We start from the raw sequence: 26331 nt of genomic DNA on the forward strand, positions 1-26331 counted from the left end.
TTTGTCTCTGATTTTGCAGGTTAAGTCAAGGACGGACGGTAACGCTAGCCATTAGGGCTTAGGAGTCAAAAGAAGTCATTGAGGCTCACCATGAACACCACCACCAACATCAAACCACGTTTCTCTCGTGGGACCGGGGGCCATTGGAAGTGTGTCTGGGTTTGTACTGCGGCGGCAACCAGAACCAAAACAGCACTTCATCGACGATCGATTTGCATGTTCCCATGTGCCCTTGTCAGTCGGCGGCGGTCCAGGCCATGTCGGGGCCCCGGGGGTGGCAGCGACGGCCCAATGCAGTGAGATGTGGCCGGCGAAGAGCTGCCCCGCTAGGTTGGATGGAGGTGCGCTAGAGCCCATTGACGTCATGCTCCTGAAAGCTCTGATTTTAGCGTTTCAAAGAGAGGGGCAGCAAGGGGCAGCAGCACCAGCCAGCCGCTGTGATATCGGTGTCCAGGAGGTAGCAATTGGATGGTTGGTGGTTGAAGCAAGAAGGGGGGAACTTTGGGGAGAAAATATTTCACGAGAGACGGTGAGTTCAAGCTCCTCTATTAGACTTGTATGCTGATCCCAGAGAGCAATTGGCAGGCAATCATTAGCTAAGGTTGTGCTGCTCAGCTACTCCTCTATGTCTTGCGGAGTGCGGAGACGAATGGGGGGGAGCACTGGGGAACGCAGGCATTCAAGGTTGGCAGAAGCCATAGGTAAAATGGCACAAAATTTCCAGTGCGAGGTACGTAAGTCGCATGGCGGCCATTCCAGATGGGCAAACAAAATGGCATGGCTTGAATGCCCCGCGGCCGTCACCCCCTCAACCTTGGATGCCTGCTCCCCCCCCCCCCCCCCGGTGTGTGCTGCAGCGGCTTGCTTGCTTGCTTGCTTGCCCGCGGCTGTTACTGCCGCGGGCTGTGAGGCTACGCTACGGAGTACTCTCCAGAACCATGGAAGTTTTTCTGCTTAGGTACTCGTGTCGCAGCTGCTTGTTCGCTGTTACCTCCGCTGACACTCCGCACTGCACTTTGGCTATCGAGTGCCTACCTCGCTCGACTCATTGTCGTCGATTGGGCTTCAGGTAGCTTTGTTATCGCGGCCCTTGGTTGGTTGGTTTCTTACCTGGTACCTGAAGATGCTGAGGCGCTATCTCATTCTTTTCGGACCAGAGCTCCCGCCATTGCCCGCGTGTTTCCCAACACGTCGGTTCCCTGCTGGCACATCCGTCACTCAGGGCAGTGAGGCACATACATACTAGTAGCCGCATTTCTAATTTATTTTTCTCGTCTCTATCTCTCGAGTCTCCCCCTCTAAATAAGACGCACCTACGCTACTACTTACCTACCTAGCCTTACCTCCCGGTCCTCTACGCAATCTTGCATTCTGCAACCTCGAGAGTCTCGACCTTCCTCCCCTTGTTGAGCTAGCTCGACGACCAGGTGTGAACGAAACTGACCGCCTGTCGCTGAGGTTATCGTGATACGTGACGTGCTCTGCTCGTGCTGTTCTCGGTAGGCATTGCTGGCTAGGGTCTCTGGTTCTTACTAAAGGTCACCTCCATTCTAACCCTGCACTTCGTCCCGCCGAACCTACACCCTCTCTCTCTCTCTTTCTCTCTCTCTTCTCTCGCCACAAGCCCACAACTCGCCCTCAATCCTACGCCCTGGAAATCCCTCAACCCTCAACGACGCTGCTTTCGCTGTCGTGAAGGGCGTGCTCTGTCTATCCAACGCTACGAGGTGCCTATTCGCCCACCATGGTTGTCTTTGACGGTCACGAGTACCTTACCGAGGAGGAGAAGCGTCTCAAGGAAGACCGCAGACGCGAGAAGTACTGGAAGAAATGGGGCCCTTACGTTGCCGAACGCCAATGGGCCACTGGTGAGTGGCAGCTCAAGCTCCAGCTTCAGATTCAGACCCAGCTGCTACGCATTGCTGCTGCGGTTGGTGCTGCTGCTGCAGTTGTCAATCCGGCCGTTAGCGAAACAAACATAATCTAATCAAAGCCGTGTCGCAGTGCGAGAGGATTACAGTCCCGACGGAGACGCGTGGAGTCGTGAGCACACCCCGCCATTCCCCACGAGCTCCAGTCGCAATCCGCTGACAGCATGCCCCAGACTTTACCCATGACGACGCACGATCTCGAGCCTACAGATGGGGTGAGGATGGAATTGCCGGCGTTTCTGATACCCACGGCTTCCAAAACATTGGATTTTCTTTCTGGAACGAGGAAGAGTTAGTCAAGCGCTCGTCGGCTCGTTATGCTTCGTACAAAGAGCTGATAATTCGACAGCGATTTCCTCAAGGAGAGATTATTTGGTCTCTCAAACCCCCAGGGTAACCATGGCGAGAGTGTCAAGGAAGCTCACTTCCACGTTGACAATACCCCCGTAAGTAGTTCAAGGTTGCTGTGAATATTTGTAGTTCAATAGCTAACAGACATCGTAGACAGTAAGTTGGAAAGAGCTGGTCCCCAACTGCTCATACTGACAATCCGCCCGCAGCATTCCTACATGAAGTTCCTCTACAAGTACCCGCAGAAGAAGTTCCCTTACAAGGACCTGTTGGAAGAAAATGCACGCAGAGGCAAGGAAGACAAGGAGTACCAGATCGTTGACACGGGCATCTTCGACGAAGACAGGTACTGGGATATTTTCATCGAGACGGCAAAGGAGACGGACGACCCCGAGGAGATCCTGTTCCGTGTTACCGCATGGAACAGAGGTCCCGATCCGGCACCACTTCACATTGTGCCGCAAATGTGGTTCCGCAACACCTGGGCCTGGGGCCGGGAGCCCGAGGACAAGAAGCCATCCATCGAGAACGTTGGCGAGGGCCTGGCCAAGTCCAAGCATCACAAGCTCGGGGACCGTTACTTCCTGATGTCACCTTCTCCCGGTGTTGGAACCAGCGGCGAGGACGTAATACCCCAGATGTTGTTTACCGACAACGACACCAACTATGAGCTATTGTACGAGCAGGACAACAAGACTCCGTATGTCAAGGACGCCTTCCATCGTCACATTTGCGAGAAGGAAAAGGGGGCCGTCAACCCAGCACAGAAGGGCACCAAGTGCGCCGCCTGGTTCAGCTTCAACGAGGATGGTGGTGTTCCTCCCGGCGAGTGCGCCGTCGTCCGTTTCCGCTTCTCCAAGAAGAACCAGACCTACTTCGACGAAGGTGACTTTGATGACCTGGTCGATCTGAGGATCGCTGAGGCCGACGACTTCTACTACCGCCTCAGCCCCCTCCCCATGGCAGACGATCTGCGCAACATTCAGCGTCAGGCCTTTTCCGGAATGATGTGGACTAAGCAGCATTACCTCTTCATCTGGGACCAATGGGCGAATGGTGACCCGACACAACCCCCTCCGCCCCCCAGCAGAAAAGACATTCGCAACTCTCAGTGGAAACATATGCACTGCGACGATATTTTGTCTATGCCCGACTCTTGGGAATACCCCTTCTTTGCTGCGTGGGACAGTGCTTTCCACTGCATCACATTGGCGATGATGGATCCAGACTTCGCCAAGAAGCAGCTTGATCTCTTCACCAGAGAGTGGTACTGCCATCCCAACGGCCAGCTGCCAGCGTAAGTTGCTCTCCAGATGACCGAAGTAGACTGGAATTAACGCCGCATAGGTACGAGTGGAACTTTGGCGACGTAAACCCTCCCGTTCATGCTTGGGCCACGTTCCGAGTGTTCAAGATTGAGCGCAAGCTCTACGGACGCCAGGATTTGGACTTTCTCGAGAGAGTTTTCCAGAAGCTGTTGCTGAACTTCACCTGGTGGGTTAACCGCAAGGACGCCGATGGCAAGAACGTCTTCGAGGGAGGCTTCCTCGGTCTCGACAACATTGGTCTTTTCAACCGCTCTGAGCCTCTCCCAACCGGCGGCTCTTTGGAGCAGGCCGACAGTACCGGATGGATGGCCTTCTACTGTCTCAGCATGCTCAACATTGCTCTTGAGCTTGCAAAGCACCGACGCACATACGAGGATATTGCTTCCAAGTTCTTTGAGCATTTCATCTTCATCAGTGACGCCATGACCTTCAGGACTGGCCAAAAAGACGAGAAGTCGCTCTGGAATGATGAGGATGGTTTCTACTACGATGCCATTTCATGGGGCGGCCCCTGGATCCAGCAGCTCCCAGTCCGCTCTCTTGTCGGATTGATTCCGCTTTACGCAACCTTGACTCTTGAGCCTGAGCTTATCAACAAGCTCCCCTCATTTAAAAAGAGGGTTGATTGGTTCATGGAGAACCGCTGCGATTTGGCCGAGCGAAACATGGCCAGTATCGCCAAGCGTGGAAAGGGCAATCGTATTCTCTTGTCAATTGTCAGCAAGGACAGGCTTGAGAAGATTCTCTACCGCATGCTTGATGAGGACGAGTTCTTCAGTGAGCACGGAATTCGTTCCTTGTCAAAGTACCACAAGGAGCACCCCTTCTCAATGGAGGTTAATGGCCAAACTTTCTCCGTCGGCTACGTTCCCGGTGACTCTGATAGCGGTCTGTTTGGTGGCAACAGTAACTGGAGAGGCCCCATTTGGTTGTGTGTCAACTTCCTTCTGGTTGAGTCTCTTCAGCGATTCTTCTTGTTCTACGGACACGAGTTCCAAGTCGAATGTCCCACGGGAAGTGGCGACTACATGCATTTGGGCCACGTCTCCGAGGAGATTCAGCATCGTCTGCAGCACTTGATGACGCGTAACGACGAGGGCCGGCGTAGCATCAACGCCGGAAATGATCTTCTGGACTTCGACCCTCACTGGAAGGACTACCTCTGGTTCTACGAGTTCTTCGACGGCGACAGTGGCCGTGGACTCGGCGCTACCCACCAGTGCGGTTGGACCGGTTTGATGGCTCGTATGATTCACGACACTGGGTAAGATTGTCTCTACTCTGCCACCTCTGAACATGATTGCTAACATGGGTTTCCAGTATCAACTGCCGTCTGCCTCATACTCCCCGCACTCCCTCGGCGGGCATGTCTCACTACTTTGATGACATCTTTGCCCGCGGCACTGATCGCCGTGGCTCGATGACGCCTGGTCCTGGTGGCAAGCCGCGGATGCGCAGATCATCAACGGCGAGATCCATCGGTGCAAGGAGTGACTTTGACGAGACTAATGGCGACGACTCACTGAGCAACTCGGCCACGTTGGATGACCCTGAGAAGCTTCGGCAGAGGATGAGAGAGAAGTCGGAGGCTGACGCACATATGCATCGCTACATCTCGGATCAGCTGGAGAGGTTCAAGGAGGACAAAGAGCACCCGGGTGGAACTGACAACGAGTATGAGGCTGGTGTCTAGAGCTTCCCTCCAATCGTCAGGAAACGCGAAAAAGTCGAGGGACAGGCTGGTGTTTGTGCATCTTGGATGTGGGCGGGTAAAAGAAGAGTACGAGTGCATCCTTGGAGTTTTCCTTGCGTGGTGAGCATGATGAGAAACCCAAAAAACTGCCATCAATGCACATAGAGCCATATACAGGACTGTTAGACTGCAGAGGTAGAGAGGTTCCTAGGGTTAATACACGTAGATTGGGTTTCCAAAAAGGCTTCTGGTGCTCGTTCATCTTGAGATGCCCCGTACTGTGAACCATCCTCTTAACGTTCGCACATACGTACCACACATTTCTCGCCAAATCAAGCTATCAGCCATTTCCAGGCGAAGGTCCAGTGTAGAAGGGGATAGAAAACATGGCTTGCTGGGCTGAGACACGTGGCACAAACAAGGTCGTTTGACCTCGATGTAATACAGAGTCAATCATGGCCAGCCCAAGACACTTGGTTTGCCCAGTGAGGCACAACTTTGTCAGGATCTTCAGGCAGCCGCTTGATGTTGAGAAAACGAGCTTCTACAAGGCACGGGAATCACAAAAGACTTATCTTTGAAGGGGGGGGGGGGGGGGGGGGTAGTACTTAGGGATTGATCGTTCGTTGTTGAATCATGTTTTCTTTACATTTGGAAGGTCGGTCGAGCGTGCCGTCGTTACGATATGGAGGGATCGCGGTGAGAGCGAATACCAACAGCTGGTGCATCCGCCACTTTTTCAGTTCCAGACCGGAAGAGAGAGAGAGGTGGCCTTCACGAAGACTAGTGTGTGTGTGTGTGTGTGTGGTAGAAAAGGGGTTCCGTGAATGCTTCTATTGTAGACAGAACTATGCACAGCTTTCGTCTCATTCGGGCTTCCCTCTAATTGTCCTCTCGCCCCGAGGGAGGGGAGCAAGCGGCCAACCAACATCTCAATCCAGCTTTTTGTCTCACGTGAATTTTGTCGTTACACGTGGAAAGAGCCGGACCGTTCTCTCCCTCCTCACCCTCCTCCTTCCCACTAAACCCCCGCCCAATCAAGTTTACAAGATAGACACACACACGCACACAAAGAGAAAATAAGGGAGGAGGTTTGGTTCGGTGTGGGGGAGAAGGAGGATTAGGATTTCTTCATGCTAGTATGATGGAAGATTTTGTGTGTGTGTGTTTTTACAAAGTGTCAGTGAGAAGCTTGTTGAGCTTGGCAATCTTGCCAGAGACGCTGAGGTCGATGGTCCGGTCGCCGATCTCGACAATGAGGCCTCCGACGATATCGGGGTTGACCTAGAAAGAAGGGCGTGTTAGTCACGGAGGAAACCAGATGTCTGATGCCGCAGCTTCTAGACCGAGATGGTCTCGGAGGGACAGCTCGGAGACGAGGGTAAGGCGATAATACGTACGTTGTTGGTGACCTTGAGCTTCTTGCCCTGGCCGACGTAGGAGGACTTGGCGATGGAGCTCTCGAGGCGGTTGAGGGTCTTGTTGTCGAGTTGCTGAGAATGGGTGTCAGTGGCATGTTTTCAACGACGTCCCTGAATGCATGTGCGAAATTCCCTCGTTGATACGTTGCAACGTTCAAGGTACAACAGCTGTCTAGACATTGCGGGTCCGTCTTCGATTTCTTAACGACGAACCGCATATGCCCCGATATTCAAGTCTCAATTGAGAGAAAGGAAACCTACAGTGGCGCTGGTGACAGTGAGCTCAACCTCGCCGCGGGCGGCGCTCATGATCTCGGCGAACTTCTGGGTAATGCCGGGGAGGAGGCCGAGGCGGTTGTTCTCGGCGAGGGCGGCAAGGAAGTTCTTGACGGTCTCCTGAGAGCCGGCACCGGCCTGCTTGGTGAGCTCGGCGACGATGGCGGACTTGTCCTCGGGGGTCAGGGTGGGCGCGGCGAGGACGGTGGTCAACTTGGGGTCCTTGGCGAAGATGGCGTCGAGGGTGGCCAGGGCCTTGGCCGTGGGGTCCAGGGAAGAGGTCTTGGAGGCGGCGGTGTACTGTGATCGGGCAAAGTTAGCCGTCTGTAAGATCTTTGAGTGGTTTTCCCGTCCCGGTCGTGTTTTTCCCTCGATGCCTCAAAGTCCTTCCGGATAGCTCCCTCATTCCCCATCAATCCTCTCAATCAACAACTTCCTCCCCCAGCCAATTGATCCAATTGAATTGCCCTCCGTCCAGGGGATAACCAGTATAACGAGAGGAACAAGTGCGTACCAGGGCAGTGGCGTAGGTGCCGTCGAGGCCAAAGACGGCGACGGGGGGCTTGACGGCCTCGGTCGCGGCGGCAGCGGCGTAGGTGCGGACGGCCGGGGCGCGGGCAACGAGGCGCGAAGCGGGAGCCGCCGCTCGGAGGGTGCGAACAGCCTGTCTCGAGAACATGTCGGGCGAAAGAGAGGTTCCGGTTGTGGTGGGTGGTGGAGTTCAATTGAAGATGGGAGACGGGCGGGAAGGGATGGCTGGATTCGAACGAGACGCAGTGGTAGCTTGCGTCGGTTTTCGAGGTTGAGGTTTGAACTTCGGCAATTTAGGATGTTGATGCCTTGGGACGTTGCGGCTGCTTGCTGGTTGAGTGGTAAGGCATCAACTTAGGTAAGCGGGTCAAGGGCTCGGGTCGGTGGAAATCGGAGGTGCTCGTTGTTACTGAACAGGCAGGCCCAAGCTCCACTCTTTAAAGCCAATTCTGGTGCAATGGGACGAAGCAAGTCACTTGTAGCCTCACAACTTCAAGATGGAACTCCATGCAGTGTACCCAAAATACTCAAGAATGCACAGCGATTTGATCATTCTCAATTCTCGAATTCTCCAACCAAAGCCGTACTACCCGTTACCCAGTTTGTAGTCTACAGTGATATCACAATAACCGCTTCAATGCCCCGTGTCCACAGGCTCAGCAGTGTCAAAGCCCTACGCGCCAATCATCAGACCTTCCTTATTACCTTGCCAACCGGCGTGTCATCCGTGTTTCCCCAACGCCTAGACAATGCATGCATTCACACTCTCGAAAGGCTCGTCTGGCCTGTCTCAGTCGCTCTCAATCATCTTCTCCGCGAGATCGTTCAAAGGACCATAAAAGTCCTTGCCACTAGCCAATTTGTGCTCGTCGACGAACAGAACGTACTGCTTGAAACTCGTGTTGAGATGGGGCTCCAGTCCAAGCTCTCTGATGACTGCGTAGTGGTGGCAGTAGACGTGGGCATAAACGCGATACATGCGCTTGAAGATCTGCCGCACTGTTGAGGGAAATGATTTGGGGAAGGCAACACCTAGCGGTCCATGTTAAAAACAATATCCCGTTGAGCATGTCAAAGCAATACACACCAATTCTGCTCGGCAGGATTTGCTCGTCATCAATGTGACGCTGTACCCAGGCCATCAAGTGCTCAATGTAGTCCGGCGCGGCCATCTTAGTCGGCCTCTTGTAGTTTTCACTGTCCTGCCACAAGTACTCGAACTCGTCGGTTGCCTTCATCTCGGGGCATGACTGAGGCGAGCAGAATTCGGTAATAGCGCCGTAGAGGAGGTTGATCTGGTTGTAAAAGTCGACCACTGCATTTGGGTCGTGTCAGTCGTGCCGTTTCCTTCGGTCCACCTCTTAATTCCCCCGGATGATACTCACTATTGACTGCCAACCACTCATTCTCGTCTTCGCCTTCAGGCAACTTCACAACCTTACGCAGGCTGCCGCCTCCAAGTGTAGCCTCAGCATACTGTCGCAGTGCAACACCGTTGTTGGCTCCCTTGACAGTACGCGCCCGAAACTGGTTCCTAGCCGCTTTCTGGTTACTGCCGTCCTCGTAGTCATCGTCAGCAGCTGTCAATACTGGTTCTGGGATCTGCGGTTCAGGAGTCTGGATGACAGTCACGTCTCGATTGACGAGACTACCGCCATATTGCCGTGGGGGAGGATCGGGTACAGCTGGCGGTACTGGGGGTGGCAGCGGTGGTATTCCCGCCAGCAAACCCGTCCTCACACTGATGTATTGCAAAAGGGACATCATAGATGCGGTGTTGGGTGTAGTACTGACACTGTGAGGCCCGCGACCCTGTCCATGGTAGGCGGCGTCTATTATCGAAATGCGCGCGAAAGGAGGTTCGATGTTTAATGTTATCGTCGAAGGCTGCTCATTCCAGTGGTTAGCGGGGTAATGGAACAATTGAAATCCAGAGGGAAGTCGCAGAGAGATGCCATTGATGTTGTAACATACCAGATAATCATATGACGTCCAAAGGTGTCGACTCGATGCTCGTATCCTGTTTGCGCGACCGGAGGAGGTAAGTCTGGAGGTGAAATGCCAAATCAAGATGTTGTTGGATCCACGGTGCGCTGCGTTGGCTGTTTGGGCGACATGAGGTAAGGTGCCTGTGAAAGGGTCCCCCCTACTGTATCGAAGGGATGAGTGATGTTTATGCGCTTGCCCAATCGGGGCGGTTGCTGGGCTGCAGAAGCCTAGCTGGTGGATACACCAGCCACAGTTAGCCCCTGCCGGATGTGGCTGAAGGCCGGGGCCTGTCCCGCTTCCCCCAGTGACGGACAGCCGGATGACATCGGGTGGGGCTCTTAATTCCCGGAGCCAGGACCCAGAATTACGGCATTTTGCATTTGCGGACGGTAAGATCCAATTGCTGTTGGTAGTTTTCGATGCCATTATACTTCGACTTCCAGCCTCAGGGCATCTGGAGGCTTTCAACTGTTAATTCAGCCGAGTCACCCACTTGTGGCATCCCTGTCGTTTTCTCCGCAGACAAACTCAATCCTCCACGAGGACTTCTGCCGGCCTGGGTTTTGAATAGCCTCAATTCCAAAGTGGAGACCATGTATCCCCGCATTCGTAGTTCATCTCTTTCCCCTCATCGTTCCTCAGGGCCTATCCATAGCATGGCATTGGTGCCTTCGGTGCAAACCACACCGAAAGGTGAGTACTAGGCGGACATGAACAATGGACACAAACTTCACACATGACCACAAGAGGGGAGGACCCGGCCTCACGCGTCGTCATGGCCGGACCGCAGATCTCTTGGGGATGAAATAAGAGCAGCGCGATTTCCCCGCGTAACGTGATGTCCGGGGTAGACACCATACACATCGCATCGATTTGGCTTCCCATATGCGGTCTTGATGTTTCCCAATTGGAAGGTGACAGTCATGCGTGTTGTACATCTTCTACCGCTGCTCTGCAGCCTCATCGAGGCCAAAATCGACAGGCAAAAGGTCGTCCAAGCCTTCAACCCTCGCCGTAATGCCAGTTCCCCTGAGACGCCTCTGCAGGTAGGCAATGGCAACTTCGCCTTTGGTGCCGATATCACGGGTCTCCAGACCTTCAGCCCCTTTGCGACGATGTCGACATGGGGATGGCACAACTTCAGCTTGCCCACAACGCCTGGTCAGACTCAAATCGAAGGTGAGATAGCACGGCCGAGAGGCGTACAACAGTATTGGGTCCAGAAAGCATGTACTGACTCTCTTCACGATAGACTACCACGGCACAGAATGGTGGACACACGGCCGACTTGTACAGTACAACATGGCCAACCCCTCAAACAACGACATCGCAGACTGGCTCCGCGAGAACCCACACCGTATAAATCTAGGCACCATCGGCTTCTCCTTTTCCGACAGCAGCAATACGACAGTCACGGAGGACATGCTTAGCAACAAGGAACAGATCCTCGATATGTGGACGGGCGTCATCCGTTCCAGCTTCATATATAAAAACCACACCGTCAAGGTCGAAACCTGGGCCGACCCGTCCTTGGACAGCGTCGCCGTGTCTGTCGAATCAGCCCTGGTCTCCTCCGGCGCCTTATCCATCTTCTTCGACTTTCCCTACCCGACAAACGACAAGTTTGGCGCCCCGTTCGTAGGCGTCTTCAACCAGACGGACCTGCATAAGACATCCCTATCGACCCCTGGCGGAGGGGAGACCAACAAGGCCACGATCCATCACGATTTGACCACCACGCAGTACGACTTGTCACTTGAGTGGGATGTCGCCGCTGGTGGTAGTGGTGCTATCAAACCACCGACCGACGGAAGCCATCGCTATGTCCTTTCGACCAGTGGGACGGATACGCTACGATTCACGGCCAGTTTTGCGCCGTCTGCACCCGAATCCGTCCCCGAGCTTGACGGCGTCGTGGCGGCTTCACGGGAATGGTGGCCGGCTTATTGGAACAACGGGGCCTTTGTAGACCTAACGGGGACATCGGATGCCAACGCGACCGAGCTTCAGCGCAGGATAATCCAGTCTCAGTATCTCGTGGCGGTGAACTCGGCGTCAGACTATCCTCCACAAGGTGATTTAGCGATCCAAACCCCCTATCAACTTCTCTGTCGCCCGAGAAGAGTGCTGACAGGGACATAGAGTCCGGTCTCGTGAACAATGGATGGTTTGGCAAGTTCCATGTGAGTTCCATCCTCCAAACCCCTTGATGAGGGACTACATCCAGCTCACACACTCGCTCCAAGATGGAAATGATCCTCTGGCACACCCTCCAATTCGCCCGCTGGAACAACCACGCCCTCCTCGCCCGCTCCCTCCCCCGAACCTATACCCACCTACTCCCCACCTCCCTCAACCGCGCCTCAATCCAAGGCTACGCCGGCGCTCGCTGGGGCAAAATGACGGACCCCTCTACCATCGACGCCCCCGGCGAGATCAACACCCTCCTCATCTGGCAGCAGCCGCACCCAATGTACTTTGCGGAGCTCGCCTACCGCCACGCGCCCACCCCGCAGACCCTCGCTGACTGGGACGCCGTCCTCACCGCGACGGCGGACTTTATGGCCTCGTACGCCTTCCTCAACGAGACGACGGGCGTCTACGACCTCGGTCCGCCCATGTACCCGGTCTCGGAGAACACCAACCCCAACGCCACCGCCAACCCGACCTTTGAGCTCGCATACTGGCGCTTCGGCCTCGACGTCGCCATCGCCTGGAAATCCCGCCAGAACGCTTCCGTCCCGGAAGCCTGGACCACCGTCAGAGATAACCTCGCGCCCCTACCCATCATCGACGGCACCTACCCCGTCTACCAAGACATCCCCAACATGTGGACAGCCAACACGACGACGGTGCAAGACCACCCGGCCATGGCCGGCATCTTTGGCCTCCTCCCGCCGCCGGCCTCGGGCCCGCCGCTGAACCGCCCCGCACTCGAGGAGACCGCTGCCCGGATCTGGGCGCTGTGGGACCTCGACGAATCCTTTGGCTGGGATTTCCCCATGCTCGCGATGAACAGCCTCCGCCTGGGCGACGCGAATCGTGCCGTCAACTATCTTCTCCACCCGACGTTCCAGTTTGACGACGCGGGATACCCCGTCGGCGGGACGAGGGTGCCGACGCCGTACTTCCCGAGCTCGAGTAGTCTGCTGCTAGCCGTGGCCATGATGGCTGGTGGTTGGGATGGTGAGGAGGGACCTCACTTCCCTAGCGAGTGGGATGTCCTAGTTGAGGGCTTCGTTCCTGGGTTATAATGAAGAGCATATACTTGTGAGCCAAGGGGGTAACGTATAAAGATATGGGCTTCCCTTGCAACTTTGTAAATAAACATTGATTTGAATGAGCGCCAGGTGACCGAGTGCTAGAGAGACGAGAAGAGCAAAACAACACACACAACTTCAAGCTTTTCCCAGGCAATTTGTAAAACGCTTTAAAATCTATTCTGCTGGCGTCGGTCGTGATGACCGGACCCTGGATGACGAGCATTTCACAATATTCTGCTCAAGCATCCTACCAGCCTTCCACTGCGGCGTCGGAAGGACAAAGTGGACAGCCGGTGCGTTGTATCACTCGGCAATCACGTAGACCACACCAGGGTCTCGGGGTTTGGCTTCCTTTCCCAGCTCGAATCCAGCCCGAACCCATTCTCATCCGGCGTGCATTCGTGAGTCATATGGAGAATGAATAAAGAGACCATAAGCTGAGTTGCTGTTGTTCTGGTGGTCAGGGTTTTCCCGCGCAGAAATGTCATCGTGAAGGCGGGGGAGAGGGGGATAAGAACATGAACCAGAGAGAATCAGAGCAGGATCTCGCCCATGTTCTCGCCCTCGAAGCCCAGTGTGCTGAGCTTCTTGATCCGCCCCTTGTCGCGCGCCTTCTCCTTCTCCTTCCTCTCGTTTGCCAGGCCCTGAACCAGCTTAAGCTCGCCCGGCTCGTAACCCACGGGTGGGTCGTCGTCCTTGTCGAGGTCGATCTCACCCAGGAGGAGCACGTTCTCGCCGCGAACAAGGAAGATGCCGCGCTTGATATCCGCAAAGAGGCCCCCTTCGCGGGGCGGGTTGGCTTCCGGGTCCGGGTGGGCGTAGACGCGCTCGACGGTGTCTTGAAGAACGAGGTTGGCTGAGAACAGGTAAAGGAAAGAGGTCCATTGTCAGCCTTTTTTCCAAGTACAGCTTCACGAGTTGTCTGGGGTTTTGTCGTTTACATACCGAATTGGTCCCAGCTACGGAGGACGCCAATCAGTTTGCGCCCGTCGCGCAGTGCAACCATGAGCTTCTCTGACGGAAGGTTAGCGTTTGGTGTCGCGAAGAGTACCGCAGCACTCATGCGGCCGAGGCTGCCGTGGTATTTCCCATACTGTCGGTCATGTCCAGCAGCTGCGCCGCAGTGGTGAACATCTGAGGCGGGAGCTGAGGGGTCTGTTGGGGAGGCGGCGCGCGGCCGCCGAGAACGGGCTGGGGCCCCTGGGGAGGGGCATCGGAGATGTTGAGGTTTTCCATTGTTATCTTGTTGTCATTGGTATGTGGTAGTTATTGCATTCGGGCTTGTCCCAGTCCATCGATTTGGGCGCAAAAAGAGGATGCGAGGCGAATGCGATGCAGCAAAGCGAATGGGTGGATTATAATGTGCCGCACAAGGACATCATCAAGAGGAGTTTTCGAACACTCGTCAATAGCTTGCCTCAATCTTCTCGGTACGGGCAATCGTGCTTTGGTCGCTTCTTTTGGCTCAGAAACGCTGGGTGTGATCGATCAAGCCATCATCATCGTGGGGTCCCCCCTAGTACGGCTTGGTGGGTGTGGCGGTGTTCTCAAAGGTAGCTGGAGTGTGGCATCGGAAAGCCTGTTTTTGCGTCATCCGAAGAGGTACAACAACATGGCAGAAGGAGCCGGGTGGAGCTGAACCGTCCCGGCAGAGACCGCAAGCACGGATCGTTTGCTGGTGGGAGGTAGGCGGCTAGGGCACGTGAAAGGCGGGGCATGAGTCAATCCCTGCTGTCAAAATTTCTGATGATCTCAGATGCATGCGGGGCAGTCGCGGTCCCTGACGGTACCTTGGGTGTTTGGGTGGTGCTGTGGAGGGGAAGCAGCCAGTTCAATCCGGATGTCTGCTCTCAACTTCCGATGCCCGCGCTGACAGACAGAAGGTAGACATTTGCGGTTGGTGAGGAAGGCTTTGTGTCGCGCCAGTGACATGGAGGAGACTAAGTTTTGGATCAGGTCTTGGAAAAGGTCTGGTCACACGAACCTCAGGAGGGTTGCAGCTTTCTTACGTCTAGCTTCGTGTTGTCTCTTTCTCACGATACTGCTCTCTGCGGACTATTGCGTTGGTCTATCTATAATCAAAGAATCATTTGATCTCGCAAAGTGTCCCCAACAGTTCCAAAGAGCATTGGCTTTAGTCATGAATGGCCATGACTGCCATGAAAATACTCCCGCTTCGCCATTTCTCAGTTGCAGTTCTGCTCTTTGATGCTTCCCATGCCAGTCCTGGGCCGCCCCTTTTGATTTTCGTCATCTATAGCAAGCAAACCATCAACGCCCATATCATAATGCAATTATTTTTCTTTTCTTGTTTTTCTTTCCTCGGCGGGTTAGTACGAGAGTTGTTTCGTCTGTAAACCGAATGGAGCCGACGAATTACCAGGTGTGCTCTTCGGGGACATCGTCTCCTCTACCGGGAGTCAAGGAGCCTTTGGCACTTTCAGCTTCTTCGTGATCCATAGATCATCGCAGGGGCGCATCTTTGTTTAACAACAGCGGTGACCTTGGTAGCATATTGCACCGTGAAGATGTCTGTTTGCGCTAGGAACCAGGAGCAAACAAAAGCCAAGGAACCTCGGGCGTCTATGCGCCGGGTGCGTATCATGACTTCTTCATAGTGCATCTTGTCAATGCCTCAAGGAGCTCAGGTCGAGCTGCCAACGCATCTTTGGCCTGGGCGTATGTCATCCACTGGCGTTCCCTCTTGTGGCTCTCGGGCCAAGCTTCCTCTTGCGCTGTGACGGTAGCCTCGTAGAACCTATACAGGGCCTTGGCTGAGTCTTTGCTAGAGTGCTTCGGTGCTCTCGTCTCGACGATGTCTCCCAAATCATAGTCGATCTCGATAGTGATGCCTGCTTCTTCCCAGGCTTCACGTGCCGCCGCTTCGGTGCACTCCTCGTCTGTCTCCCAGCCGCCCTTGGGCAGTACCCAGCCCTTCCGACGGGTGGACTGAATGAGGAGGACGTAGCGCTTGTCCTTGGTTAGGGGAACAACACCAGCAACCAAGCGCTCGCCTTTGGAGTTGTAACCTGCGATGACCAAGGTGTTAGTGGGTCCCGCGCAGCGAGCAGGCGCACCAGGGTCGGGGGAAGAGGCTCAGAATGGGAGGGGTATTGCCTCTGCCCCGTTTGCGCACTTACGCTGCTTGCTTCTTCCCGTGCGTGACTCCATCGTCCGCTCCTTATGAGAGGAAGCCATCTCGGAAAGCTCGTCTGTCGCGGGGTTTATTTTGGAATGTGTTTGGGGTCGGTTATGGTGGGGGGCTGCTCTGATGTGCGGTGGCGGTAGGTCCGGTAACTTTTTTCCTTCGCAAGATGATTTGCAAGTCCAAATCTGTCCGGGCGGCGGTGGGTGTCGGGGTTCGATGCGGGTTCAAAGGTTTTTCAACGACATGATCGCGCCTTTTTTTAAGTGATATGAGCTGTTGGAAATGGGAAAGGGTGCGATGCCGAATCACACGACAGCGAGAGAACCCTGAGTGAAGCGCAGGTTGTTGGCGCGTGTTGTAGCTTCGAACGAGACTCGGATTTGAGAACCAGTAGCAGCTACTAGATTTCTCTGCGAGATCCGACCAGGGCAGACCCCAAGGCGGTGCGATCGTAGGTGCGGCGGCGGCAGCAGCAGCAGCAGAGAGCGAAAGAGTGAAAGAGAGACCAGCTGAGGGAACGCTCGGATGGATTCACCACCACGATGGAGAAACGAGTGGGACCAGCCTGTGTCGGGCCAGCAGTCGCACGCTTCCGGCCAAAGGGCAAACCTTGACCGTACCGAGTCACTCAATGGCTTACAGAGAGCGAAGTCGGGGCAAGGCAGACAAGTGTCGTGTCGGCCGGGCGATGGAAATAAGGACAGAAGAGCAAGAAAACTCGTCGTCTGGCTGGTTCGGGGTTTGAGAGTTCTGGGTGACAAAGGTTGCTTGTTGTAGACCAGAGAGGAGGCGGGAAGGAGGATGAAGCGGAAAGACGCGGCGTCAGATATGACTGAGGCACGCACCACTGAGTGACGAAAGACCTTAGTGAGAAGGTAAAAGATGGGGATTGTATATCTTGGCTCAAGGAGCTGACGGCAACGGAACGGACACAAGGAGCAAAGGTGTTCAACGTGGAAAGTGAAAGAAGTCAAGGCCGGGATGGGCCAGGATGGACGTAGGTTGCTCAGGCGGCGGTAGTAATAGTAGCTGGGAGCTCTGGTGCAGGCCAGAGAGTGGCATGTCTCGTGCCATAAGAGCAAAAATTGGGCGGGAACGGGCTCCAGGGGAAATTAAAGTTGATTTATATACTTAACCCTTTGAAGGCAGAGCTTGTGCCTCCAACAGCCCACGGTACCGAGCAGGGGGGAGGAGGGACTACTCAGGTGGTCTAGCTAGCTGGCAGGCTACGCTGGTTAGAGAGAGAGAGAGAAAAAAAAAAGTGAAGGTAGATGGGAGGTCAGGGTATGATGCCAGGCTGGGGACGGAAAGCTAAGGTAGGTTGGTGTGTGTGTGTGAGAGAAAGAGAGAGACCGAGAGAAGGGAAAGAAAATGTGGTGTGGCTGCGGCGTGTGGGAAGGATGAGCAGAGCAGCCAATGTGGGCAACAGTAGGTATCCCGTAGCGGATGTATGAGTTGAGCGTAGAAAAGCCGACCAAGAGGCAGAGAAATGAAGATACATAAGAAAAATCAACAGGGTGTGGCAAGGACAGGCAAGAGATGGGGGTGAGAAGTGACATGCATGGGGAAAGCTCCCTGTTGGTCTGTCTCTCTGCCCTGGGTTTCTGGGATACAGTCAGGGCAGTTCCGCAGGCTGAGGCAGGCACAGGGAAGCTCAACCTGACATTTTGGGGAGGGACGGGAAAGGCCAGGAAAGCGCGGGCTGGTAAGGTATCTGTACGGCACCCTGTACCTTCCTCTCTGTGTTTCCTCCAGTCTCGTCATCCACGCCCAGAAGTCCAGACCCAGTGTTCCAGCGCTTCCTTCCCATCGGCCGCTTTCAGTCAGTCAGTCAGTCCGAAACTCGTTACGCCTTGCCTGGCTGTCCGGTATTCCCACGAGTATTTTCTCTGCGACTTCAGACTTCTCGGGCCCACGGGGTACGCAGTACATATCTACATACCATACCCACTATTCGTCGACATCGCCGCCGGCGCACTCGAAACCTCGAGCACAAGCATTGGATGTCAAATGTGCCGCATGCCCTGCAGGCTCGGCATCCACTGCACTTGCGGCAGGCCATGTTCCCAAGAATGCGTTAGAGGGGTGGGGTACTGCAGAGGACCTGATGGGGCTGGAGAGACTGGTCCCATCAAGTCCAGCTCTGGCGAACTAGACGTTCCCTCTAATCCTCATATTTGCGGCTTGCCAACCGTATCGACGTTGCACTGCTGTACTTCCCACACCGTTTGCTACCACAACCTTCTCAGTTTCTTGCCAATGTGCAGAGTACCTTTCGGGCCTGCAACTCAAATCATCCGCATCTGCCTTTACAAATTCCACCCATATCATCATGTCTGAAAAATGTTAATTGATACCACGCCTTATCTGAAGGACTTGCGTGTGCGCTTCCAGGTTAGGTTGGAATGTCTTTCTTTGAAAGTTTGCTCGGCGTTTCCAAGAGTTGCGACTTGCAAAGAGCACCCGAAGGTTACCTAGCCTTCGGACTCAACTAATCAACTAATAATCGGCCATGCTACCAATGTTTAGACCGTCTCCAATGTCGCTTGGCACGAACACAACGGTTCGTATCCGTTCCATCTCCCCAGGCTCGAATCAGTCAGCAGAGCCGGGAACCATTCGCATTACCCAGAAGTACACTGTACACAACACTAGTTCTCCGTTGCCCCCATAATCTATTGTTGTCTTGGCTCCCAGGCCAAGTGATGCGTCGAACAAGCATCTCGCTGGCACAGGTGTCCAATGCAAGCCACGCCGTGTCGCTCCGACTAAAATGAGCAAGTGCAAGAACGTTGTTTAGGCCAGCAGCTGCCTGTTACCTCGTGGCTAAAGAATCAGTTGGCGCTGCCCAGGAACTTGCAAGACCTATTCGATTCGCCATGTGCTTTGCGTCCGCTATCTGTAAGAATAGGTTCCTCTGACTCGACAAGACCAGTGGGATTCTTTGCTGAACAAAGTCTCCCTAGACAACAGAGGGGCGCAATGAACCGAACAACAGTTCTAGCCAACTCAAGCGCCTCCTTTGACGTGCGGACAGCTGGCGGGTAGGGACCGGTTGACTTGCTTTTGGGCTGAACAAGGGGCCCCCGCCCCCGACTGAGGATTGCGTAGAATTAATTCTCTTGGGGGCACTACCTGGAAGTGAATGCCAAATCTTCAACGGGGACCGACTCATCCGCAAGCTGCCTGGCTGCTGCCAAAGCCTTCCATCACCGACACCATCACACTAGAATCGGAGCCTTTTTATGGCAGTTCAATTGGAGTCCAGGTGTTGTCGTACATTCTGGGCACTAATTGGTTTCGAGAGTGAACTCATTGCGGCAGGTTCTGATTGGCTATTGAGAGCTCTGATGTGTCCTGCCAGTGTCATCCACAACGACGTTTATGCTCAAGAACACGTCTGCGGCCTATTGAGAATTCCGGTGTAAATTGTCTTAGTATGGACAGGTAACAATGACCACAGAGCATCAGGACTAGAATTTAACGATCATCGATACAACGCGCAGACTTCGTGGTTACTGCTCCAGTGTCTGGCTGAAATGAAACCAAAATCCTTCGTCTTTGACTCTCTAGCGAGGTAGCTCAACATCGAGCTCAGGGAAGGGGTGCAGCCACACTCACACCTATCGCAGCTGGTTGTATTTCAGACGTTTGACGGGATACATCCCACACTGCATCGGAACTGGAAGCACGCTGGCCACTCATGTTACGGGTAATTCACCAACCAAAAGACACTTTCGCATCCAGGATAGGACTTTGACGTGGGGTTGCAACTTCCGCTCAAGGCCACCGTGTGCGAGTTGAACAGCCAAGGAAGGACCTTCTTGATGAGTTAGTCCGATGCTGACCATCGCGATCCGTAAGCCTTGAGATCCTTGACGAAGGGCTAAGTATCCGAACCTACCTATCTCCAGGTTTAGAATCCTCAGCCGGTAGGTTGTTCGACCTGGCGGGTGCGTGCACTGGAACACAGCTTCTGTTATTCCATCGAGTTCCAGGAGGGAGGTCCAGATACAACCCTAAGCGATGCGACGAAATACAACACCCCCATAGCTCACTTGCATTCACCGCCGATCGTATCTCGATGCCTCATTGCTACCTGCTTACCTTGGGGCCCGTTTCGGTTGGTCTTGCCTCCTGATGCTACAGCTGGCACGCTCACTCGACTGCTACTATCGGTAGCATTTTAAGCTTGAAATTCCGAAGCCGCACCGTTTACTCAAGCTATCGCATATCAACTTCTCATCCAGGCGCCTTTCTCGCGTCATTCTCCGATCCGACAGAGCCGCTGCCACCTCATCCTGGCACGTCGTATGCGACATCCCTTCGGGCCACCGAGATTGCAGACCCAATGGTGTAGTCATCTGCCGCGAGGTAGGGTAACGCTGCACATTTGCATTACCCATGCTCCAGACGCTGAGCTCCTGCATACCCGTGCCTCCATCGTCGTCGGGCGACTGACCAGCAGATACACACAGCAAACAAAGAGCGGCGTATAGCTAAGCCGAGCCGGCACATTGAGGGTCCACGTCTACCGACTCAACTTACACGGGCTTCGACGAGCTGGTTCGAGTCAAAGAGCAGAGTGTCTGCGTTGGCAGACAAGGTACAAACAGACTGGGACCAGCAGGCACAATTAAATGGGGCGGTAAGGTGAGGCAAGCGCGCGAGCAGGCAGACAAACGCAACGTCGTCATACCTCTTTCTGGGGGGGCTATTCGAGGTCACATACTGGATATTGACTGGCCACTACAGACTACAAATAAATACCGGTCCATGTCACAGGCAGACTCCTCATATTTCCAAGGGGAGAGCCTCACTCGCGTCGCATTCACATCATATTCCTCCGTCTTCCAGGTTGTCAGGCCGCACTGCGCCAAGCGCTAGACAACAGACGTCACGGCCAACCAGCTGGCAATTCACAGCGCTGCAACTAAAAAAGAAAAAGGCCGTTAGGTCGTGTCTCGCGACTAACCCCTCACTCCATCTCAAGCTTCGCGACCCCACGCTTTCCCACTCCAATGCCGCAAGGGGTGTGAGAGTTCCACCAACAAGTACACTTCCCGACTGGGCTTCACTGCATCAAGTCGAATCCCTAGCCGAACAGCGCCATCCGTCAAAGAGGGGATAGAAAGGCAGCGGCTCAACCCTCGACTCTCATCTTGTCATCACAGTCACAAGATACATAGCGTACCCCTCCTCTTCGCCGGGCGTTTAGACGTCAACCCGCGTGCCCGCCTCGGAAGCGATCACTTCAAATATCAGCCAACGTTTCGTGCTTGCCTAGCACTAGTCGAGCTGGCTGCTTCCCTGGCGCGTTAGTAGAGCGAGCAAGTCGCAGCAGACCAGACAGTCATGGACGACACAAGCATGCAGACCCCTGGCGATGCCTTGTCCTATATAACTCCAATCGGTGAGTCCTTCGTCCTATTCTCTCCTCCAACCATCTGCCCCCGTGCAACTTCTCTCAGCCGCCGTTGGCTCGTGGCATTTTATGGGGTAGCTCCCTTGGTCGGTCTGGAACTGGCTTAGTTGCCTTTTTTTCCTCGTGCATCTGCGCCGATCGATGTCACTGCATCCCATTCTCAGTCACACAAACCTGACTTCAATCCTTCGAAGTCGGATCAAGTTGGGGGTCTGTCTGCACGGCATGGATGCGTAATCCCACGCTTGCCAGCCCATTTGCCTCCAAAATTCGGGATGTGTCCTCACCATACGTACATTGAACCCGAAGGCACGCGATTGGCTTTTTCATTTGCTCCCATAGCCCCCTGTTCTCTGCTCTCATTCGACCTTAAGGCTCAACGCTACGAGACTTGTTCCCATTCAATAATGTTCACATCTCAGAAACATCTTCAGTTTTACGCGGTTTGGGAATTGCGCTTAGCTAGCTACTACTGAACAAGACTTCACACCATATGATTTGCTAATACAAGCTTAGGATATTCTAATTCGTCGCGCTGTGGTTATTGTGGCCGCCAAGGCAAGAGTCAGTCAAAACGTGAATGCCATCCCTCGTTTTCTCCCATGTCGTCTCGTGTAAGCCGCACAAGGGCTTGCGGAATAGTGACTTGCGGCCGGCCACTGTGGGATTCCCTGATCTGATCCGTCACTAACTTGAGCCACTACTCGACAGGCTTCTCTTACTATGCCAAGTCCACATCCCTTACTCCTGAATACTACCAAACCTTGCTGGATCACTACTGGAGGCGCTCCGGGACGACCCTCTACCGACCGGACCAACTCCACGCGTGCTGCGTTCACTACACCCTCCGCCTGGACTCCACCCAGTTCAAACCCACCCGAGATCAGCGACAAACCATCAACCGGTTCAACAAATACCTGACGGGCGATGCCTACATCAAGGAGGCAGCTCGCCTCCACCCTCGGTCACGCGAGCAGGCAAAGAAACGGGATTCTGAGTTCGACTTGATCGAGAGGGTCCATGAGGCGGAATATGATTCCCTGCAGCTGCCTCCAGAGCCCGCCCATGTCTTTACCGTTACCCTGGAAGATGATGTCTTCACCGAGGAAAAGTACTTGGTGTATGAGAACTACCAGCGAGTCGTCCATAGGGAGGAGCCGGCCGAGATCTCTCGCCGCGGCTTCCAACGCTTTCTGTGCGAGTCTCCGGTCCAGCGCAAGACAATCACGACGGCCGACGGCAAAGAGCAAAAGCTCGGTTCGTTCCATCAGTGCTACCGTTTGGATGGCGAATTGGTAGCCATTGGTGTACTGGATCTGCTCCCTCACTGCGTTTCCGCCGTATACTTTCTCTACCACGAGTCCATCCACAAGTTTGCACCAGGGAAATTGGGCGCGATCCGTGAGATTGCTCTGGCACAGGAAGATGGCTATCGTTACTGGTATCCTGGCTTCTACATTCACAGCTGTCCCAAGATGCGATACAAGATGGACTACACGCCCCAGTACATCCTGGATCCCGAGACGCTGGCTTGGGATCTCATGGACAAGAGAGTCACGGACCTTTTGGACAACAAGCCGTACCTAAGCTTATCAAAGGAGAGAGCCGACGCACCAGCTGCCGAAGGAGCCAAGGATACTTCAGATCAGCCTGCGGCCGGCCAAGAAGAGTTTACAGAAGATCCCAAGAATGAGGAGAATGACCACGATGACGACACGTTCTTGTTCAACACTGGTATGCCGGGCATCCTGTCGCTTGACGAGATCCGCTCACTTGAGGAGATGGACCATATCAAGCTGCGGATAGATGGCTCTGGACTTCTTTTCGAGACTGGCGATCTTGTCGCGTGGGAGCGTCAGGACGTCGGGGTGAGCGGATGTCTCAAGGCTGGCATTGCGGAGCTGGTGGCGGCCTTGGGACCCGAGTTGTTGGAGGATATGGTGGTGGACTTTTGGAATCCTAATCTGTGAAGGGTTGGCTTGGCTTGACTCTGCTGGTGGCCGGCTGTGTACATATCTATCTGTATTGCAGCTAGCATTATGGTTAGAGCGAATGCAGGAAGAGGAAGCGTTGCAAGCCGGACTTTTATGTCGTGTTGAATGCAAGTGAGATCCATTGGTCTCACTCGCTACTATGGGATGGCAACTGTAATTGTCTAAATCATCTTGAGTGAGGTATTTTCATGCCTGTCATTGCGTTCGATATCAGCATTAGTCCAGCCGATGATGCTAAAGTGGAAACGGCTCATGAAATGTGGTCGCCACTCCATGATGTACACCATTGCCACCACCATTCAACAAAGATGCAGTCGGCGATACCTCAACTAAGGTAAGGTAAGGTAGGCAAGAGGATTGGAGGCATGAAGTTGCAAAAGCGTTGGCCCGGTAACATGAATTACCTAAGACACATTAGCTGCGCTCGTCGTAACTTAAGGTACCTTACTTACTAAGGTACCTTAGGTTTTGGGAACCTCAAACGTTCTTATCTTATCAGGGTCCGCAATCGCCCCCACCTGATACATGGGGGAAAGAGCAATGACGAACTGCCCGCCCACCCTCGGAGCACTCGCAGCGGTGCCCCCAGTCCACCCTCCGTCGCAGCGTTGCGCCTCGAAACCGAGCCGGTTCAGGCACGAGACCCAGACCGACTCTCCATTCCTCCTCCGTCACCGATCACCGGTATCGCGTGTCCGACTGACCGACCGAACTACCTCCGGAACCTCGTGCACCAAACACCTACCTCACGGGCACTTCGTTCGCCTTTCTCCTTTGCCATACACACGCACCCTCTTCGCAACGAAGTCGGCCACCCTTCTGACTTCCTCCCCAACTCAACACTGTAACCGAATCGCATAGTCGCATCGCATCATCCTCTTCTCCAAAATGGGCGGCAACACAAGTAAAGTCACCGCCCAGGACAAGTACGTCCCCGAGCTCTTGATCCTACCGGAATATCGCGCGCGCGCATGCGACGCCGACGCTGCGTAATCCGCAATGCGCCGTCGCACGTCCATCCCACCACGCACATTCACAATGTAAACTACTCTCGCTAACCTTTGAACCTCTCCCTCCTTCAGGGCAATTCTAGACATGAAGCTCCAGCGCGACAAGCTCCACCAGTACCAGCGCCGCATCACGGTCCTGACAGATAAAGAGACGGCCATCGCGAAGCAGATGCTCGCAAAGGGCGACAAGCCGCGCGCCTTGCTCGCCCTCCGCCGGAAGAAATACCAAGAGTCCCTCCTGCAAAAGACGGACGCCCAGCTCGAGCAGCTCGAGAAGCTCACGTCGTCGGTCGAGTTCGCCATGATCCAGAAGGACGTCGTGTTCGGTCTACAGCAGGGTACCAAGGTGCTCAAGGAGATTCACTCCGAGATGGGCGGCATCGAGCACGTGGAGAAGCTCATGGGCGAGACGGCTGATGCCATCGCTTATCAAAGGGTATGGAATCCGCCTTGGTGCTAGGTTCATGTGTGTTTTGGAACCTGGGCTAACATGCGGTCTTTCTTACCCACTCTACAGGAAGTCAGCGAGATGCTCGGCGGCCGTATATCAGTCCAAGACGAAGAAGAAGTCGAAGACGAGCTCGCCGCCCTCGAGGCCAGCGTCGCCGCCGAAGACGCCATCCGCAACCCGCCCAAGCTCCCCAAGGTGCCCGACACGAAACTGCCGACCCCGCAGGGCGAAGAGGAAGAGGAGCCCGAGGCGCAGCAGCCGACCCGGACGAGGCAGGCCATGTTGGCATCATGATGGGGTGTCTATTTGGCTGCGTCGTTTATCCTTGGCAACATCTTTCTTACCTTTACGTTTTCGATGATACAAGGGGCTTCAAGCATGCGAGGGGAACTTTCTTGGTTGCATTTTCATGGAGTTGAGGTTTGGAAGCATGCCTTTTCTTTTCTTCACATTTATCTATAGTACCTTAGCTATTTCCATCTCTGCGCGCGCGGCAAAATGACACTAGACTAGGGGCGGCGGGAAAGGTTCGACATGTTTGCTTTTTGTTGTTGGATTCATCAACTACACCGTTGCATTCTTACGGAATGTGCCGTTACTTGGCTGCTAGAATCAACTCTCAGAGGGGTTCAATATATATGAGCTGATGATCACTTTAACATGACTTCAATCTTGGCTTTACAGGATGGTGATGGCTTGCTCGGCGATTGGTGTTCATTGACGATGGGTACACTCGGCTCTGGAAGGAGATTTTCGCGACCTTTGAGTTATCAAAGTCGCTGCGTACTTGTGTCTATGTCATGTCCCGAGATACGCACTCAACGATGCAAAGTCTTCAAGATACGCTGGCTGAAACTCGGATGAACTGTAGTATAAAGTCGTCATACGTTACCCAGGTCTGTTTTGTTTTTCCAGCGTGATGCCTTCCTGTTTCAGCAGAAGACACATGCGCGGGTCTCCAGGGGCAAGGGGAATCTGGCACTTGTGACCACCGCAGTGCTTAGAGACCGCAATGGTATCGTGACAAGCAAGGCTCACTTCGGTATCCACCGATCGGTAGCGGCGTCTGTCTCGTAGGGCGTATTGGTGAGAGAATACCAGCAAAGCGCGAGGGGGCGAGAAGAAGGGACCTTGACCGCGGAGAGTGCCTATGCAACAGGATATCTACATCCCAACACCACCTACATGAGCGCATTTCCAAGTGTTCTCTACAGCAAGCGTATTCAAGCGAGTTCCAGTCACCGTGTTTGCACCTCCGCGTGGTATAGAAACGATGATGGTGTTGGCATCAATTATGAACCCGATAGGAGAGTTATTATATACTTCATGGGAATAAAACACATTTATCCAATCCAGGAACGTGGGCTCGGCAGTTATCCCACAGACAATTCATAGCCAAGCGCACCTCATATGATAAATCGAGTATTCACATGGCTCCCATCCCCCAAGGTTCCTACCTCTCCGGAGCATCTTTTATATACTCCCTCAACTCCATTCCAGTCACCAGGCAGCAGGCGCCT

The 26331-nt window shown here is 54.2% G+C and overlaps 10 protein-coding genes across 10 annotated transcripts; 5 read left to right on the forward strand and 5 right to left on the reverse strand.

Moving 5' to 3' along the window:
- Positions 1–1744: 1744 nt before the first annotated feature.
- Positions 1745–5303, forward strand: CTAM01_03560 (glycoside hydrolase family 63; the record flags this gene model as incomplete). The annotated part of the gene is made up of 7 exons (XM_060519595.1): positions 1745–1934; positions 2005–2043; positions 2105–2222; positions 2281–2377; positions 2492–3579; positions 3630–4874; positions 4931–5303. 7 exons carry the CDS (start codon positions 1745–1747, stop codon positions 5301–5303), a joined length of 3150 nt encoding a protein of 1049 aa, XP_060385801.1.
- A 1170-nt stretch (positions 5304–6473) lies between these two features.
- CTAM01_03561 (ATP synthase F1) lies at positions 6474–7679 on the reverse strand (the record flags this gene model as incomplete). The annotated part of the gene is made up of 4 exons (XM_060519596.1): positions 6474–6587; positions 6704–6796; positions 6986–7300; positions 7515–7679. 4 exons carry the CDS (start codon positions 7677–7679, stop codon positions 6474–6476), a joined length of 687 nt encoding a protein of 228 aa, XP_060385802.1.
- A 642-nt stretch (positions 7680–8321) lies between these two features.
- CTAM01_03562 (ploidy protein mob1 maintenance) lies at positions 8322–9298 on the reverse strand (the record flags this gene model as incomplete). Its single annotated transcript, XM_060519597.1, has 3 exons — positions 8322–8563; positions 8619–8846; positions 8917–9298. 3 exons carry the CDS (start codon positions 9296–9298, stop codon positions 8322–8324), a joined length of 852 nt encoding a protein of 283 aa, XP_060385803.1.
- Positions 9299–10443: 1145 nt separating this feature from the next.
- Positions 10444–12774, forward strand: CTAM01_03563 (uncharacterized protein; the record flags this gene model as incomplete). Its single annotated transcript, XM_060519598.1, has 4 exons — positions 10444–10699; positions 10773–11594; positions 11663–11703; positions 11767–12774. The coding sequence occupies 4 exons, from the start codon at positions 10444–10446 to the stop codon at positions 12772–12774; spliced, it is 2127 nt and encodes a 708-aa protein (XP_060385804.1).
- Positions 12775–13316: 542 nt separating this feature from the next.
- Positions 13317–14019, reverse strand: CTAM01_03564 (LSM domain-containing protein; the record flags this gene model as incomplete). Its single annotated transcript, XM_060519599.1, has 3 exons — positions 13317–13639; positions 13729–13797; positions 13878–14019. The coding sequence occupies 3 exons, from the start codon at positions 14017–14019 to the stop codon at positions 13317–13319; spliced, it is 534 nt and encodes a 177-aa protein (XP_060385805.1).
- Positions 14020–15384: 1365 nt separating this feature from the next.
- On the reverse strand, positions 15385–15981 carry CTAM01_03565 (NUDIX domain-containing protein; the record flags this gene model as incomplete). The annotated part of the gene is made up of 2 exons (XM_060519600.1): positions 15385–15812; positions 15924–15981. 2 exons carry the CDS (start codon positions 15979–15981, stop codon positions 15385–15387), a joined length of 486 nt encoding a protein of 161 aa, XP_060385806.1.
- A 3850-nt stretch (positions 15982–19831) lies between these two features.
- On the reverse strand, positions 19832–20628 carry CTAM01_03566 (uncharacterized protein; the record flags this gene model as incomplete). The annotated part of the gene is made up of 3 exons (XM_060519601.1): positions 19832–19950; positions 20039–20103; positions 20480–20628. The coding sequence occupies 3 exons, from the start codon at positions 20626–20628 to the stop codon at positions 19832–19834; spliced, it is 333 nt and encodes a 110-aa protein (XP_060385807.1).
- An 83-nt stretch (positions 20629–20711) lies between these two features.
- On the forward strand, positions 20712–21062 carry CTAM01_03567 (uncharacterized protein; the record flags this gene model as incomplete). The annotated part of the gene is made up of 1 exon (XM_060519602.1): positions 20712–21062. A coding segment is annotated over one exon (351 nt), but the record flags the coding sequence as incomplete, so codon positions are not given.
- An 874-nt stretch (positions 21063–21936) lies between these two features.
- CTAM01_03568 (arginine-tRNA-protein transferase) lies at positions 21937–23326 on the forward strand (the record flags this gene model as incomplete). The annotated part of the gene is made up of 2 exons (XM_060519603.1): positions 21937–21970; positions 22068–23326. 2 exons carry the CDS (start codon positions 21937–21939, stop codon positions 23324–23326), a joined length of 1293 nt encoding a protein of 430 aa, XP_060385809.1.
- Positions 23327–24238: 912 nt separating this feature from the next.
- Positions 24239–25105, forward strand: CTAM01_03569 (Snf7 family protein; the record flags this gene model as incomplete). The annotated part of the gene is made up of 3 exons (XM_060519604.1): positions 24239–24276; positions 24433–24796; positions 24878–25105. 3 exons carry the CDS (start codon positions 24239–24241, stop codon positions 25103–25105), a joined length of 630 nt encoding a protein of 209 aa, XP_060385810.1.
- Between the last annotated feature and the right edge of the window lie 1226 nt (positions 25106–26331).

The sequence above is a fragment of the Colletotrichum tamarilloi genome (assembly GCF_030869305.1).
Source record: "Colletotrichum tamarilloi strain Tom-12 chromosome Unknown Scaffold_8.1, whole genome shotgun sequence".
Classification (NCBI taxonomy): Eukaryota; Fungi; Ascomycota; class Sordariomycetes; order Glomerellales; family Glomerellaceae; genus Colletotrichum; species Colletotrichum tamarilloi.